General features: G+C 44.7%; 1 protein-coding gene across 1 annotated transcript in view; it reads right to left on the bottom strand.

The window, feature by feature from the left end:
• The window catches only part of YAF2 (YY1 associated factor 2), a 28,148-nt gene extending 19,835 nt beyond the window's left edge, over positions 1–8,313 (bottom strand). Inside the window, exons 1-2 of the mRNA XM_035543998.2 lie at positions 8,053–8,313; positions 7,632–7,757 (exon numbers count right to left, since the gene is read on the bottom strand). Coding sequence (XP_035399891.1) covers positions 7,632–7,757; positions 8,053–8,078 — 152 coding nt within the window. The 5' untranslated portion in view covers positions 8,079–8,313. The remainder of the gene's footprint in view (positions 1–7,631; positions 7,758–8,052) is intronic.
• Positions 8,314–15,216: the final 6,903 nt, after the last annotated feature.

The raw sequence follows: 15,216 nt of genomic DNA on the forward strand, positions 1-15,216 counted from the left end.
TTGAAACACTCAAGATTTTCTAAGGGACTAATTGTCCTAGTGACTAGGAGAAAAGCAATACACATACCCGAGCCTTGACTTGCAGCACCATCAAAAATACATTCTTTCACTCAAGCCAGATTATGAGGGGGATGAAGTTGTCCAGAATGAAGTTCAAAATCAGATTTGTTTGTTTTTAATAGCTCTCAACCACCGACTGAAGGTGCAGGATAGCATTTATAGTGACGTTCTGCAGCTAAACTATTTAATATACTTAATCATGATTTGGAATAAGGAACAGAACAAGCGAACAGCACCAAGCTGAAAGGTGCTAAGAACTAACTGCCAAGATCATCCTGAGTTAAGACAACTCAAAAAATCACAATAATGAAATCACAGGAAAGACAGCATAAAGCCCCAAACTGCATAAAAAACAAAACTCCCTGAGTAACAATGTGACATGAAAGGACAGGAGACTGTAATGGATCTAGTAGATCACACGGCACAGAGAAGCCAACACCATGATACTGCTGAACAAAAGGAAAATCCTCGTTCAGGGAAGTACCAACATCAGACACCATCATTACCAGGAACGTGGAAAGGAATAATCCAACTAAGCATTGCACTAGGAATTACTCAGCTGAAGGTATGTCCTCAATCTAAGCTTCCATAGTAAGAAACAGGCTTGCAAACTGAAGAGTCAAGAATAAAGAATCATGATATAAACTGAAAAGAAAACATTGCTTATCTAAAAGGGTTGCTGCAATCTTGTTTTTCTGAGAAAGACTTAGCAAGAATGAGTGAGTGAACATGGAGACCATAACCCAAATAACCAAAGAACTACAAATACATTGGAAAATTGATTGGGACTAGGGGGAGTACAAATCAACTTATCTTACTGAGCAGAGAGGTTAGGTATCTGGAAAAACATCAAGGATAAGAAGTACTAGAAACAAGCTGTAGGTTAGTCTCCTTCACTGGAGACTTGTTAGGACAAAGATAATGTTAGACATTGCCCAAGTTTACTGATCCTCTTTCAATACAGGGAGAAGGTCTAGCTCACAGCAAGACCTTATCCATCCGGCATTCCTAGAGCAACATAGAAGAATCGAAATGATCACTGAGAGACTTGCTAGCCTTCTTAGAACCATCCCTAAAATGAACCCAAACCTATTCAAAGCTTGTATTACTTCAGTACGTGTGGAAGACAAATGCTAATCTATTATTCTTGGCCTTGGTACAATTCAGCTGAGCAAGCCATTCTTAACTGTGACCCTGCAGTGCCCATTAACAACGATGGTTTTCCAGAGGGCACATCTGCTAACTCCATTGTGAGGTTCGAGACCCTGGATACATCTAAGACATTTTTCTTCCTGTTCAACAGTTCTGACATCATTAGCTATCATAGGAGGGCAAGAGAGAAAGTTTATATAAAAGCATAGGTTTTCTTCTACTACATGTTTCTTTCTTTAATTACGTAAGGCATATAAACATAGAAGGCCAAGTCGCAATGACAGTTACCTAAATTTCTGACCAAAGGTGACTGTTGATACAACTATTATATTCAATACGATACAAAAAGAAACAACTAACCTAGGTTTAAATCAACTGTCAAAGTTACATAAAACAGGCCCTACTGGGTCTTAGCCTAATATCAAGTGAAATCCTGTTTGTTTCATTCTGAGGAGAATGTATTAAAAATAGAAAAGTGAAAAAAAAAATAAAAGCCAAGGTATATCAGACACCAACTAAGAGTTATAGGAAAAAGGAAAAGGAAGAAGAGAGACCTAAAAATACCAAACTCATGATTAAAAACAAAAACACATTTTTCATGAGCTGTTTAGAGTAATTGATTAAAGTATCTCTCAGGTTCATAACTACAAAGATTAACAATAGAATTGGTATTAAAAAAGAAGCTTATGTAGTCTTTCAAAACTGTGGCTGCTCATTTTGACTGGCTGCCCATTACGTTCTGTAATCCTCCAACAAGCCATGCCTATCAACTGCATCAAAAAGAGCCACCGCAATCAATAAAAATTACTTCATTGTTTCATACGGAGAAACAAAACACCATTAATGTGCAAAATGCTGAAATTTCACTGCACTTTTCAGGGAAAATAATTTCTAAATAAGTTGTTCAATAATTCCAAAGGTTACTTGTAAAAACCCCTTTTAAACTTAAGCACTGAAGTCCGGAATGACTAGATTATCTGATGGCTACCTACAAAATAAACGCAAACTATTTATTCATGCTCTTCCTTAAAATTTCATATTCAAACTAAAACACAAAACTTGTAATACGGAGCTTGGCAAAGTACGGATTATATATGACTTTTCCACTCTCTTCATTCCTGCAAATATTTCCTACTCCAAACTACCCAAGTAATGGACAGCTCTTCAGTTTAAGCTCCATTTAGCCATGTATTTGTAAAATCAGCATGACAGGCGGTTCTTCCTCTTTTTCTCCTTCACAACCTTCCCCTGACACGCGCATGCGTGTACACCCAGAAGCTGCGTACTGGAAGGCAGAAGAGAGTCCTCAGCAAGCTGTTGTAAAACAGACATGTTAAACCAGATATACCAGATAAGCACCAACTCTGTCCTCAGCAGCACAGCATTTCGACAGAAATACAAATACCAGATTTGGTTAAATGTAACTGATTTGTGCTTATAAACATCCAGATGGTACATGACTAAACAAATTGCACATATTTTCTGAAGAAAAATGACCTTGATATCCAAGTTAAAAAATTAAGCACTTTATTTATGCTTCTCAAAGCACAAAACAAACTCATGACAGCTTCAAGTAGAGACCTGTATCTCATATTTAGGAGACTGTCAGACACGTAAAATACTCGCACGCATCGAACGGCCACACTCCAAGGCACAAGCAAGGAGCACACCCCAAATCTCAAGAAAACACACAAAGATGGCGTCCTGGTTGCTTTTATCTCAGATTAACTCTCTTGTCTAGTATGATTTAAAGTTGCCTTTTCGTATCTTAGGCTGAGAGAAAACGATTCAGTAATGGAGATCAATAGAGCCCAGGACGCGGAAGCCATGCCCTGTTCAGCTGGTTATACATGTCTCTATTTCAGCGGTACAAGAGGTTAAACGTAGGCATCCCAACTCCACAGAAATTCGCCTTGACCTGAGATGACCTCCTCACTCTGGCCTACAAATTTCAGGGGCTACTTTATGTATGTGATATTGCACACAGCAGCTGGACCAAGGTATGTGTCAGAGAGGAATACCTAAAAAAAATAAAAAATAATAACTTCAGAGAAGTCACTTGTACCTGTTCTGTCTCCTTATTCTCCCTGCCAAAAGAAAAATACATGGGGTTTGAACAGTGTACACATAGCCTCACAGATTCATAGTTAAGTTTTTATTGAATTCAAAGAAAGCAAAAAAATAGTTCTAAAAACAAAATGAAATGAAAGAATAAGAAGCATTAAGCAGTTTGTACAACGAACCTTCTCCTATTAGTAGCATAGGGAGTATATCAGTGAAAAAATACCCTGGAAGTCCGCCTTTTATTCTGAATTGAAAAATCACAAAATCCTATCAAGCCCTAAAACTGATCGTGTATCCTACTCCCCTCTTTTTCTTCACAGCAAGTACTGCAAAGCTTAAAAAGCCAGATTTGCAGTTCTTCCCTCATTATACTCCCCTGGATGCCTGTCCTTTCCACTGCATGGACAAGCAGCTTGTCATAGCGTAGAAAAAGGGAATAGGATCACGCAAGCAGAGACCAAACCACAGTACACATGCATAAGAACCAAATTAAGAAAAGCAAAGTGACAGGTAATTTTAGATCCGGATGCTGTCACTGAGTAACAAGAGCATTAAGATGAGATGAGGAAGACGGTGCAGAGATGTGATAGAGAAGACAGGAGAGAGCAGTAAGATACATCCCCTTAGAGAGAATGCCAGTCCTCTTCCGTGCTTCTTCCCAGCACGACTGGAACTCTGAACCTTCAGCCTTGCAACGTGCCCAAACTACAATGCCTAACCATATTAGCTGGCAAGAAAAAAAACTAAAAACCTTACTGAAGAACAGACCGACCGGGAGCAAACGCTGCAGTAAGGTCGGTCCAAGGATCCAGCCCAATTCGTGAAGTTCCACCAGTACTGGTATACTTCTGACTCAGAGAGTGCCGTGAAGAGCCAGAAGTTAAGAAACAAACAGAATGGTAAAGTTGCTGAGGCAACTTTCTCTTGGGAAAGCGGTAACTGCAAGGGTTGGACCAAATTTGGCAATCACATTGTAACCTCTTCAGGAGCCAAAGAATTCATTTCCAGGTTTTCAACATAATATCATTGCCACTGTTGCTTTTACAGGGGTCTGGACTTTCTCGGTGTTCTAGCAATTACTTTTCTGTACAACACAAGTGACAGAGGGGAAATGATGATTTTCAAATGTTTACATCTTGGGAAAACTTAAACAATTTCATGGGGCAAAGCAATCAAAACACTTATTTAGCCTAAGGACTCTTTCTCTTGCCAAACTTCAATGGCTTTTGCAAACAATAGGGCTTCTCAAAGAGATCATACAAATTCTTTATAATGGAAACTATTAGGCAACCTAAATATAGAGTTCATTACCAGAGCCCTCTATAACACAGGACGTTAAGGTTCTATTCAGCTTTCCTTACTCATACATCTAATGAACTTCAGCAGGAGATTTGTCCAAGTAAGGAATGATTATTACAGCCCTAGGTTCCTTACATTTGTACAACATCTTTCATCTAGAAAGACTTCAAAATGTTTTAAAGGTCACATATAGAAAATTACTATATTCAGCACAGTCTCCTATCAAGAGGAACATAGTAATTTATCAGCACCCAAGCAACAATACAGAACAATTTTAGGTTAGAAAGCAAATAAGAAAGCCATGTCTACGGGGAGAATTTAGATCCTTGGTGACGTTACCGAATTAAAGTCTGGCAACAGTTCTACAGGGATTTCCAACTAGCAGACAGGATCTCGGTTTTACGTCTGACTCATAGCACATCTAACTGGCACCACGCTGGGGCACTGGTTTGGTCCTAACCCAAAGAAAAGGGTGCCACCTTGGGAGCCAGTTACACCACCTCCCGCAGCATCCAGGATTTCTCTCAGATGTCCCCTATCCAAGCATACCCAGATTTAAGCATTCAAGGTGACACTACCAAAGAAAAAGCTACGTCAAGTCCATGACAAAATCTGCTTCAAACGCTCAGTCTAAGAGTATATTAAAATATGATCCAGAAGTCGTAAAAATTAATTCCACTAATCTTAAAAATACCACCAGTTTTAAAGATTGTAATCCATATCTAGCCCTTAGCATAAAAAGTAATGCTTTTGGAGACAAGAAATTATTCAAGAGTGAAAACACATTCAAACCTTACCTAAAAATGTTTCTGTAAAGTTATTTGTGCATGATTAATATACAAAATACAACTGTTTCAATCAACCTAATTTCCAGTGGCCTTCAAAAACATTACACTTCACTATGATTGCCTGTTTTTCCATCTACAAATCTGTTTATATTTAGTGAGTTTTAACACTCATGAGTAGACCTTAAACCGTCTATCACAAAGAAACAGATTTCTCTGAACTAAAAACCACTGATTTACAATGTCTTGTACACATAAGTCTCATTAACTAAAAAACAAAACAAACAAAAAAACCCCTACCAAACTAAGAACTCAGCACACTACGAATTGTGCTAAAGCATCAGCTTAATATGTACAGCTATTAAGATTCAAAATGGAAGACTGAAAAAAAAAAAAAAAAAAAAAAAAGCATTCACAGCATCACCCAAACTCCACAGTACTTTTATTCTGAACAACACTGTGAAAAACATTTTGTTGCATAGGTGGCATGAGCAAATGTTTTAACAAGGCCCTGCTTTGGTGTACTTCAGCTCCTTTAAAAAAAAAAAAAATCCACCCAAATGGCCTTTTGTGTCTCTTTGGCACCCTAATGACTCTCTCCATAGACACAAAGGTCTACTTACTAGCTCAAATCTAATTTCAGAGTCGTGGCCTAAAATTGCCTGGTCTGAAAGCTCAACCCGTATTTATCTCACGCCATGTATAAACCCTGGGCTTCACATGCACGTGTAAGTGCGACCCATTTAAACTGTACAGGAAAGAAATCCATAAACCTAGTCAGCTATACATTGTTTCAGAGTTTAAGGAGATACATTGATTTTTGTTTCTCAACTCAAACTCTACAGACCAGAATACTATGGGGGAGCAAGCGGTAACCAGAAAAAAATTTTAAAAAAGGCTCTTAAAACAGTCAAAAACTGTGAAATATTCAAAGGAGGAAGACAAACAAACTCACTCAGTGCTAAGCAGTCCTGAGAAACCTGTATTATTTTTTACACACTTTTTTTTGTTTAGTTTCAGTGCTTTTATCCAACTGAGTTTCCAGTGCAACAAAACATCATTTTAAATTGACTTCACCTATCAAGCTGCCTAGAGGTTAAGGAAGGCTGTAACGCTCATTTGTGCTGTTTCAAAGAGTTTACATTCATTCTCTCAGCAATATTATTTTGCTGAATATTACCAATCTGAACACATTTATCCGTGACACGAGCACAACACCATTCTTGTCACAGGAAGCCACACTATACGTGACAGATGCAATTTCTCTCAGCACGTTCACCTCACCGATTTCTTTATTTAAAAATAGCTATATTAAAACCTGAAGTTACGGGAAGTACTTCCAATATTCATTCGAGTTTGCAGAAGTCCAGGAAATCAACTTCACAAATAAAGATGAATCTTTTCTGTCAAGTAATCTGACCCAGTCTTGCACTTAGGATTTCCAACACGTAACATTTCAAACACGTAACGTTTGCAGCAAGTCACATTCAGTATTGCTTTGAATGATATCTGGAATGTAATTGCTGCTTATGATAGGATTGCAACTTTTATTGCCACTTAAACTTCCCTTGCTGATGGGGTTAGCTAATAGGTACGATAATGGTAACAAAGGATTCTTTAATAATATTCTCTCTGGTTAGCGCACTACGGCTACAAGTGCAGTCCTGTTGGTTTTATGAAAGCCTCCATTCCCCAGGCGTGCATGTTTAGGCCGTAATACGGAACAACACATCAGAGAGATGCAGGAACCAGGTAATTCACCGCAAGCTTTCTGACGGGTTCCCAGAGAAAAGGTCCTCCTGGGACGTCACTGCCTCGCGGGGTGCCACTTCCATATGGCGCAAGCCAGCTAATTCCTCCCGGATCGGAGGACAGGAGGACAGCTATCGCCTGCCCCTACGGATGCTCCGGGGCAGCACGGCTCTGCGACGGAGAGCGAGTTCAAACAATAAAATAAAAAGAGGAGGGGGGGGGGTATTGGTGGGGAGAAGTTAAACTCACGGAAAAAGGAGCCTGCAAGGCAAAGCTGAGGGCGAGCATCTTCGTGGCCAGGCTGCGCGGAGGGCTGCTCTTCTCCGGCCAGGGCACGGCCTCTGCGGGGTCAGCCTCGCCCGGGGCTCGCCCTCCGGTCCCCGCAGAGGCAGGCAGGTAGCGGGGGGGCTGCGGGGCCAGCCGGGGGCCCCTCTCCCGGTGTCCCCCCCCCTCGATTACAGCCCCCTGCAGCCCTCCACGGCCCCGCTGCCCCCGGCGGGGCCTTCCCCCGGCACTCACCGTGTGGAGGTGCCCTTCCTCACGTCGCACATCATGCACTTGAAGGCCTCGGCGCTGTTGCGGAAGGTGCAGACGCTGCAGTCCCAGTAGCCCTCGTCCGAGGAGGGTTTCGGCTGCCGCTTCGGCCTGCGGGGGGGACACGGGCGGGCAGGGGGGGGCACGGCGGGGGGGGGGGGGCAGGCGGGCGGGGGGGGCACCGGGGGGGACACCGGGCTCGCCGCCCTCACGCCGCCGCCCCCCTTCTCCCCCCCAGCCCTCCCCGGGCGCCATCGCCGCCGGGCCCCGGCGAGGAGGAGGAGGAGGAGGAGGAGGAGGAAGAGGAGGAGGAGGAGGCGGAGGAAGGCAGTGCCGCTGCCGCTGCCCCTACCCCTACCCCTGCCCCTACCCCTACCCCTGCCCCTGCCCCTGCCCCTACCCCTACCTGGTCGGGCTCTTCTTGTCTCCCATGCCGGCTCCAGACGCGTGCCCAGCCCGGCCCCGGCGCGGCCCTTTGTGTATTTGTCAACAAGGAGCAGCACGGGCGGGGGGCTCGCAGCCTCTAACGGGGACCCGGGGAGGAGGAGCCGCCGCCGCAACCCCCAGCTGTCGGGGAAACTCCTGCCGCCGCCGCGCTGCCCCCTCCTCCCTCACGTGTCCCCCCGCCGCCAACCAGCGGCCGCCCGCAGGCCGCGGAGCCCGGCGGGCCCCGCTCCGCCGCCGCTTCGCCGCCGCCAACGGCAGCGGTGGAGGCTCGGGGCGCTGCGGGGCGGGCGGCGGGGCCGGGCCGCGGAGCCGCTGCGGGCGGCGGAGGGGGAAGGAGAAGGGGAAGGGGAAGGGGAAGGGAGGGAGGAGCGCGGCGGCGCGGGGACCCGCGGCCATTGTCCCGCCGGGAGCCGGCCCCCGAGGCCGAGCCTGAGCCCTGCCGAAGGGCTCCGTGGGGAGGTCGGGCGGTGGGTGCGGGCCTGCCCGGCTGTGCCCTGGAAGGAGGCTGCTGGGTGTCGGCGGAAACGCCTGGGTTGCCCTGTGCGCCTTCCCAGACGGTGCAGGCCGTCCTTTGCGGAAACCGAGCGCTTCGCGGGGTGCTGCTGAGAAGCCTCGGTGCGAAGCAGCCGTCAGATGGGTGCTGGTGTACAAGGGGAGCGCGGCCACCCATCATCCACGTGCACCGCTCCGCTTTTGCGCGTAAAACCATACACCAACTTGGTTCTCGTTTCACCATGTCAGCATGACACAAACCAGTTGTTACCTGTGTTATCTCCGTGCACAGGAGCCCCAGTCACAGACTAGGATGCCATTTTGCAAGATGCTGTGCAAAAGGAACAAAGAGCACATGTCCTGAGTATGTAACAACAGCCAGCGGCTAGGTACAGGTAGATGGCAGAGTGCAAGCAGACAATAAGATGGTGTTGGTCAGCATCGTGCTGGTCAAAACCGTCTTTGCTGCATTGCCTTTGTCAAGAGACGATGGGATTTGGAGAACAAAATATGCCCAAGGGGAGCTTCACCCAAGTGCGTGGATGAGCATAACTGGAGATGTTGACGTTCCTGAAAATTTAGCAAGTGAACAATGGATAAACTTTCCATTCCTGAATGCCAACTTGTTAAAGAATTTCAGCTAGAAATACTGGGATATGATGAAGAAAAGAAAAATGTAGGTAAAGTGTTTGACATCTTACAGAAGCAAGGAAAGATCTATTACTTGGAGCATTTACATTTATGTAAAACTACTAATACTTTTGCAGGATTCACTGTTTTCTGCGCCTTTCTAGTAATCCTGTACACCAGCAGTTTGAAGTCTGTGTAGTATTTCACACTTGAATTTGGTCATTTATCCTAATTTACTTCTGCATTTGCATGCTGTTACTAGTATTGTCATTTTCCCCACTTTCTGATCTTTTCTTTCTTTAGCTGCCTTGCTTTTCCCTTTCTTCCTCTATTGCAATTTCTTCTATTTTTATGCTACTCACAGAGGCTAGCATAAATTACAAATAAAATGTGTGGGTTGCACATCTGGGGATGGTCCAAGCCTGGCACAGACAGCTGGCTTGGATTAATTTGTATGTAGTTAGACCTTGTGGTGGATTTACCCAGCTGGGCAGCTGAACTCCACCGCAACTGCTCTCTCACACCCCCTCCTCAAAGGGAAAGGGGGAGAAAATAAGAGGAAAAGGGCTCAAGGGTTGAGATAAGGACAGGGTGATCACTCAACAATTATTGTCATGGGCAAAGTAGACTCAACATAGGGAGGTTAATATAATTTATTGCCTATCACAAACAACAGTGAGAAACAAAGCAAACTGAGAACACCTCCCCCCATCCACCATCTTCTACCTCCTTCCCTCCTGAGCAGTGCAAGGGAACGGGACAGGAGGACAAGGAACAGGGGCTGTGGTCAGACCCTAACACTTCATCTCCGCCGCTCCTTCACGGTCACTCTCTGCCCCTGCTCCACGTGGGGTCCCTCCCACGGGATGCCGTCCTTCCCGAAATGAGCCTGCGGGGGCTGCCCACAGGCAGCAGCTCTTCAAGAACTGCGCCCACATGGCTCCGTACCACGGGGTCCATCCCCCAGGAGCAAACTGCTCCAGCATGGGTCCCCCACGGGCGGCAGCTCCCCCCAGACCCCCTGCTCCTGCGGGGGCTCCTCTCCACGGGCTGCAGCTCCGGCCCGGGGCCTGCTCCTGCGGGGGCTCTCCATGGGCCGCAGCCTCCTCCAGGCCACATCCACCTGCTCCACCGGGGGCTCCTCCACGGGCTGCAGCGTGGAGATCTGCTCCATGTGGGACCCATGGGCTGCAGGGGGACAGCCTGCTCCACCAGGGGCCTCTCCACAGGCCGCAGGGGAACTGCTGCTGCGTGCCTGGAGCACCTCCTGCCCTCCTGCTGCACTGACCTGGGGCTCTGCAGGGCTGCTTCTCTCACATTTTCTCTCTCCTCTTTCTTCAATCCGATCTCCCAGAGGCCCAACCAGCGTCACTCACTGGCTCAGCTCTGGCCAGCGCTGGGTCCCTTTTGGAGCCAGCTGGAGCTGGCTCTGATCTGACATGGGGCAGCTGCTGGGCTCTGCTCACAGAGGCCACCCCTGCAACCCCCGATACCAAAACCTTGCCACATAAACCCAATTCAGATGTCTACATGAACTAGACACCCAGACCCAAACCCCTGCAGGGAGAAACAAGCTTCTCCAGGTGATTCATCTGATGCTAAGACAGGATTTCCATGCCTATGGGGTCCATTTTTCTCTGTTGACTATAAAGAGAGCTTTGCATGAATAGTCCAGAGTGGGACATCTACCCTATAAAATTATACAAGTACATGAGAGAACTCATTCCTGGTTGAATCTCTCCCCAAATAGATATCTCTTGACAGGAAGCAGTAGAGAAACCTGTCTCCTTGTGTCCTTTTACACAGTGCATTCTCCTCACCATACAAAAAAAAAATTAAAAAAAAAATATTTCCCCACTTTCGGAAAGCAGTGATTTTGAAACAAGCTCTTTCTCTTGACCTTTCCTCTGTCACAGCATACTGTTTCCATACCGATTATGAGAAACAATACAGAACTGCCACTGATGGTTACAAAACACTGGGATGTGTTGTAATCCCACAGGAGCTATTCTTGGAGAGAAGCGTTCGTAGCCAGCAGGGAGAATCACAACTGCCAGCCACAAATGTTATTCCTAACAGCCGAGTAATCTTTCCAGTTGTCGTGTTCCAGACCTTCTGCTGTATGGACATCACCCAAACCACTGTGCTTAAAGATCGTGATGTTTTCCCAGCAGCATTTGGCCTCTTTCCCACTGAACTCCCAACTAATGCCTGTTTTCAGAGCTCCAAGGTGATTCAGGTTGGGGCATTCAAAAGTTCAAGTGGTTGGGTCATGGTGCCCTCTCTGTGCAAGGATGAGTCTTATTCTTGGAAAGTACTTAAGAGGAAAGAAAGACCATTTTTCTCATAACTTCTTCTCTCTACAAATAGGGGCATGAGAAAACACCAGTGAAAGCTCCAAGCTGTCCCAAATCATTTCTACAACTGAAATGGTGGTGGTTTGTCATAGGACTAAGGGGGAGGGGTAGTTGCTGCATGTAGTGTTCTTCAGTTCACAAGAAAGTCAGACTAAACAACTCCAAGCAAATCCTGAACTTAGTAACAGAATTTTGCCCTAGGATGGACAAAAATGTACATTACCAGCAAGTCTGGGTGGGAGTACCTCTGAGTACTGAGAACTCAGAGAACTGTATTTCTTTCTTCTCTCAAAATACCGACTTTGTCCACTTATGGAATCACATTTCATTTCTGAGAGAGCCTATTTGAACCAATGATTCCATTTTCAGGAATACCTGTTCCAGCAATAATGGAGAAAACCACATGGTGTATATAATAGTCAAATGCTTAACCAAGAGAGTATATCACAGAGACATTAATGTTAGAAGGACTTTGCTACAAACTGACAAAGCTGAGAATTCCTTAACCAGACAGTACGTCATTCAGTCATAGCTGTTTGAACCCAGAGAACTTATCTGTCTTCTGTTATGTATTTATGCAGCACATTACTGCACCGATAGGTGGTTTGGATGATAGAACTGATGGAGTCAGTACTACCAGTCTTCAGAAATGTTCCAGGGAAAGAAAGAGTATGAGTGAATCTTAAATTCCCTTAGTTTTAAGATTGGTATTGTCTATAAATAGGGTTGTTCCAGAATAGTCATTTCCACTCTATCTTAATTCAGCTCACCTAAATAAACTCATCTTTAAGACAGAAGGCATGTGCAATATATTTGACATCTTTGTACATAAGGCTCTCTTGCTCTCTAGCTAGGGATAGGTCTCTTAAAACTGACTTACTTATAGCACTGTATTAGGGAAACTCTTATGGTGTGATTATGATATTGAATATGATATTATGCTGATTGCTTTGGGGAAGTTAAAAATCTAATATTTTCAATATTTTATAGTATACATGTCCTGGCATGCGTGACTTCTCGGTTTAAAGTTTATTCATATAAAGAGTCTGTGAAAGGGAATAGCAGCTATTTCAAAGTATCTTTTTTTGTGTGAAAATTCTTGCTGCAGAAAGAATTGCTGTTGCTCCTAAGCAAAATGTTCACATGTGGGGTTATTTAACAACAGGCTATTGCTGTATATATCTGTATGAAGACTTGCCATTTAGTCAATACTTAACCAGTGCAGACCACATTACACCTATGCCAGTTGCTGCTTTTCCAGTATCTTGATCAATTATATAATCACTTCATCACTCCTTGAGTTTAAAAATAAAAATAATTTTTAAAAAAAGAAAACCTCTCCATAAAGATTATTATTATTATATTATGGATAAGCCACCTTTTAATCACTATTTATACTGAGGAAAATTACCTAAGTATAACATTGCACTGGAGCAAATGCCACTTTGTTCCAGAGCACTCTCTCTGTTTTGCTCGGGTTGTACTGATATAATAACATCAACACGATTCATTCATGGGACTTTGCCTGGTGAGTTTTTTTAACCTGCTTAGTATAATGAGATCTGAATCCTGTCTGGGCTTCTATGTGCTCCTGCACTGCAAGACAAGTATTTCAGAGCTTTTGAAACGTGGAAGGTAAGTAGCTCTTGTAACTGCAGCGTTCTCTCAAAGCCTGTAACAGAGATGGTAACGATTGGTGGCAGTGAGAACTGCCCCTCCTTGTTAACCTGGAGTGTGTGTGCTCAGCCTTTGGGTCAATCCAGGCTGTCAGAAGAATATCAGTGGCTCCGAGCACTTCTCTTATTCATATGTGGAGGCAACAGAGTGAAATTCTTCTTTAGAAAGAGCCAGGGCCACATCTGGATTACCTCACAACACCAGGGAGCCTAAAACAAGTCTTATAGAATTCTGCACTTAGTTGTATGTGCAAGCCTGAACTACAGACATGCTATCACTTTTAAGAAGTGTTGCAGTCATGAGGCTTGGTTCACCCCCACGTTCTTCAGTTTTCACACAACTAGAATGGCCCTGAAAGCAGGGATACTCTGTCATGGACCTGGAGTAACACAGTGGTAAGTCCAGGAGTTTTTCTAGGGCCAGAACTGAACTGTATAACATGATTGTGAGAATTTGGCTCCAAAGAGCGCTGTACACAAAACACTTTAAGGCTATACCTTGGCAGCATATAGTTGTCTGTGTAGGTGATCATTAGAAGATCAATAAGAATTTCACCATAGAGGTAATTTTTTATATCTGTCCTCTATGGGCTGGAATGAAACTATCAAACCACTTAGTTTTGGGTACATGGTAATTATCCAGCAGTTATTTCAGTTACTGCCTACTTCTCATTTACACTACTGGTTTGGTCCCAGCTTTTATCTTTGCAGATTTTGTAGTGAATTTAAAAGATGACAAATGTTCGGCTTCATAGTGTCTGTCATCCCTCTACCTCATCACAGGCAGGAGTCACAGTAGAAGTTTCCCTGTTTTTTCCATTCAGCCTTTCCCAGAGGTAATCCAAGGAGTAAAGGATCACCTCTAGGAATAAAAGAACATTCGTAACACTCATTAAATGCTTCTGGTCCTTTTGCTGAGATTTCTGGCATAGTGGTGCAATGAACAGTCTTTTAGACTGAAGATGATAATTCATTTCAGATAGGTCACTAATGACTGCTAATAAATAATAACGATATTTAAATCTTCTATTGTACCTGTCATAGGAGAGGTGGGCTAAAATCTACCTGTGAATGTTAGGCTGAAAGTTTTCCAGGCTGTGGCTTCAGACACTGGAAAGGTGTTCACGCAACCTACATGGAGACTTGAGAAGCCAGTGGAAGCTTCCCTTCTAACAAAAAGCTAATGATTAGCTTCTCCAGGGCAAATGGTTCAAATCATAGCATCACAGAACAGCTTGGGTTGGAAGGGACCTTGAAGATCATCCAGTTCCAACCCCCCTGCCATGGGTGGGGATGCCACCCACCAGATCAGGTTGCCCAGGTCCTCATCCAACCTGGTCTTGAGCACCTGCACAGATGGGGCATCCACAACTGCTCTTGGCAACCTGTTCCAGTGCCTCATCACCCCCTGAGTGAAGAATTTCCTCCTAACATCTAATGTAAATCTCCCCTCTTCTAGTTTAAAACCATTCCCCATTGTCCCTGTCAAAGTGCGGTCTTGCTGTGAACTCTCTGTAAGGGGAGCAGAGGGAGACAAGGCTCACTAGCCCTGGTGAGAAATTTGTGAATTTGGACCTCTGGGATTAAAGGGACTGGACTAAAGCTACCATTATCAATGATTTAAGCTTGGGGCTAAATCCTTCCCTGGTGGCTCCCACCAGGATGCACTGAGGTAGTGTCCACTATGTCCTCTGCTAAGGGGGAGTCATTCAGGCCAAGCCAGTCTGCAGAGGAGGAATGGGTATGCATTGCGGAGGCTTCTTTAAACAAAAACAACCTCTATCTTCAGCTGACAGTTCTTGCTGACATCAGCATAAGATCAGGCTTGTTACAGGGGTGAATACATACCTCGATTAGCAAGCCAAGATCCCTTGGGGCTATGGGAGAGAAAAAAATAACTCGCTCTCAGTCCTAACTGCTCAGCTCTGCTCCTCGATTTCATCATCTACCTGTATCCCTTTACTTTGC

Source organism: Cygnus atratus, chromosome 1 (genome assembly GCF_013377495.2).
Source record: "Cygnus atratus isolate AKBS03 ecotype Queensland, Australia chromosome 1, CAtr_DNAZoo_HiC_assembly, whole genome shotgun sequence".
Lineage (NCBI taxonomy): Eukaryota > Metazoa > Chordata > Aves > Anseriformes > Anatidae > Cygnus > Cygnus atratus.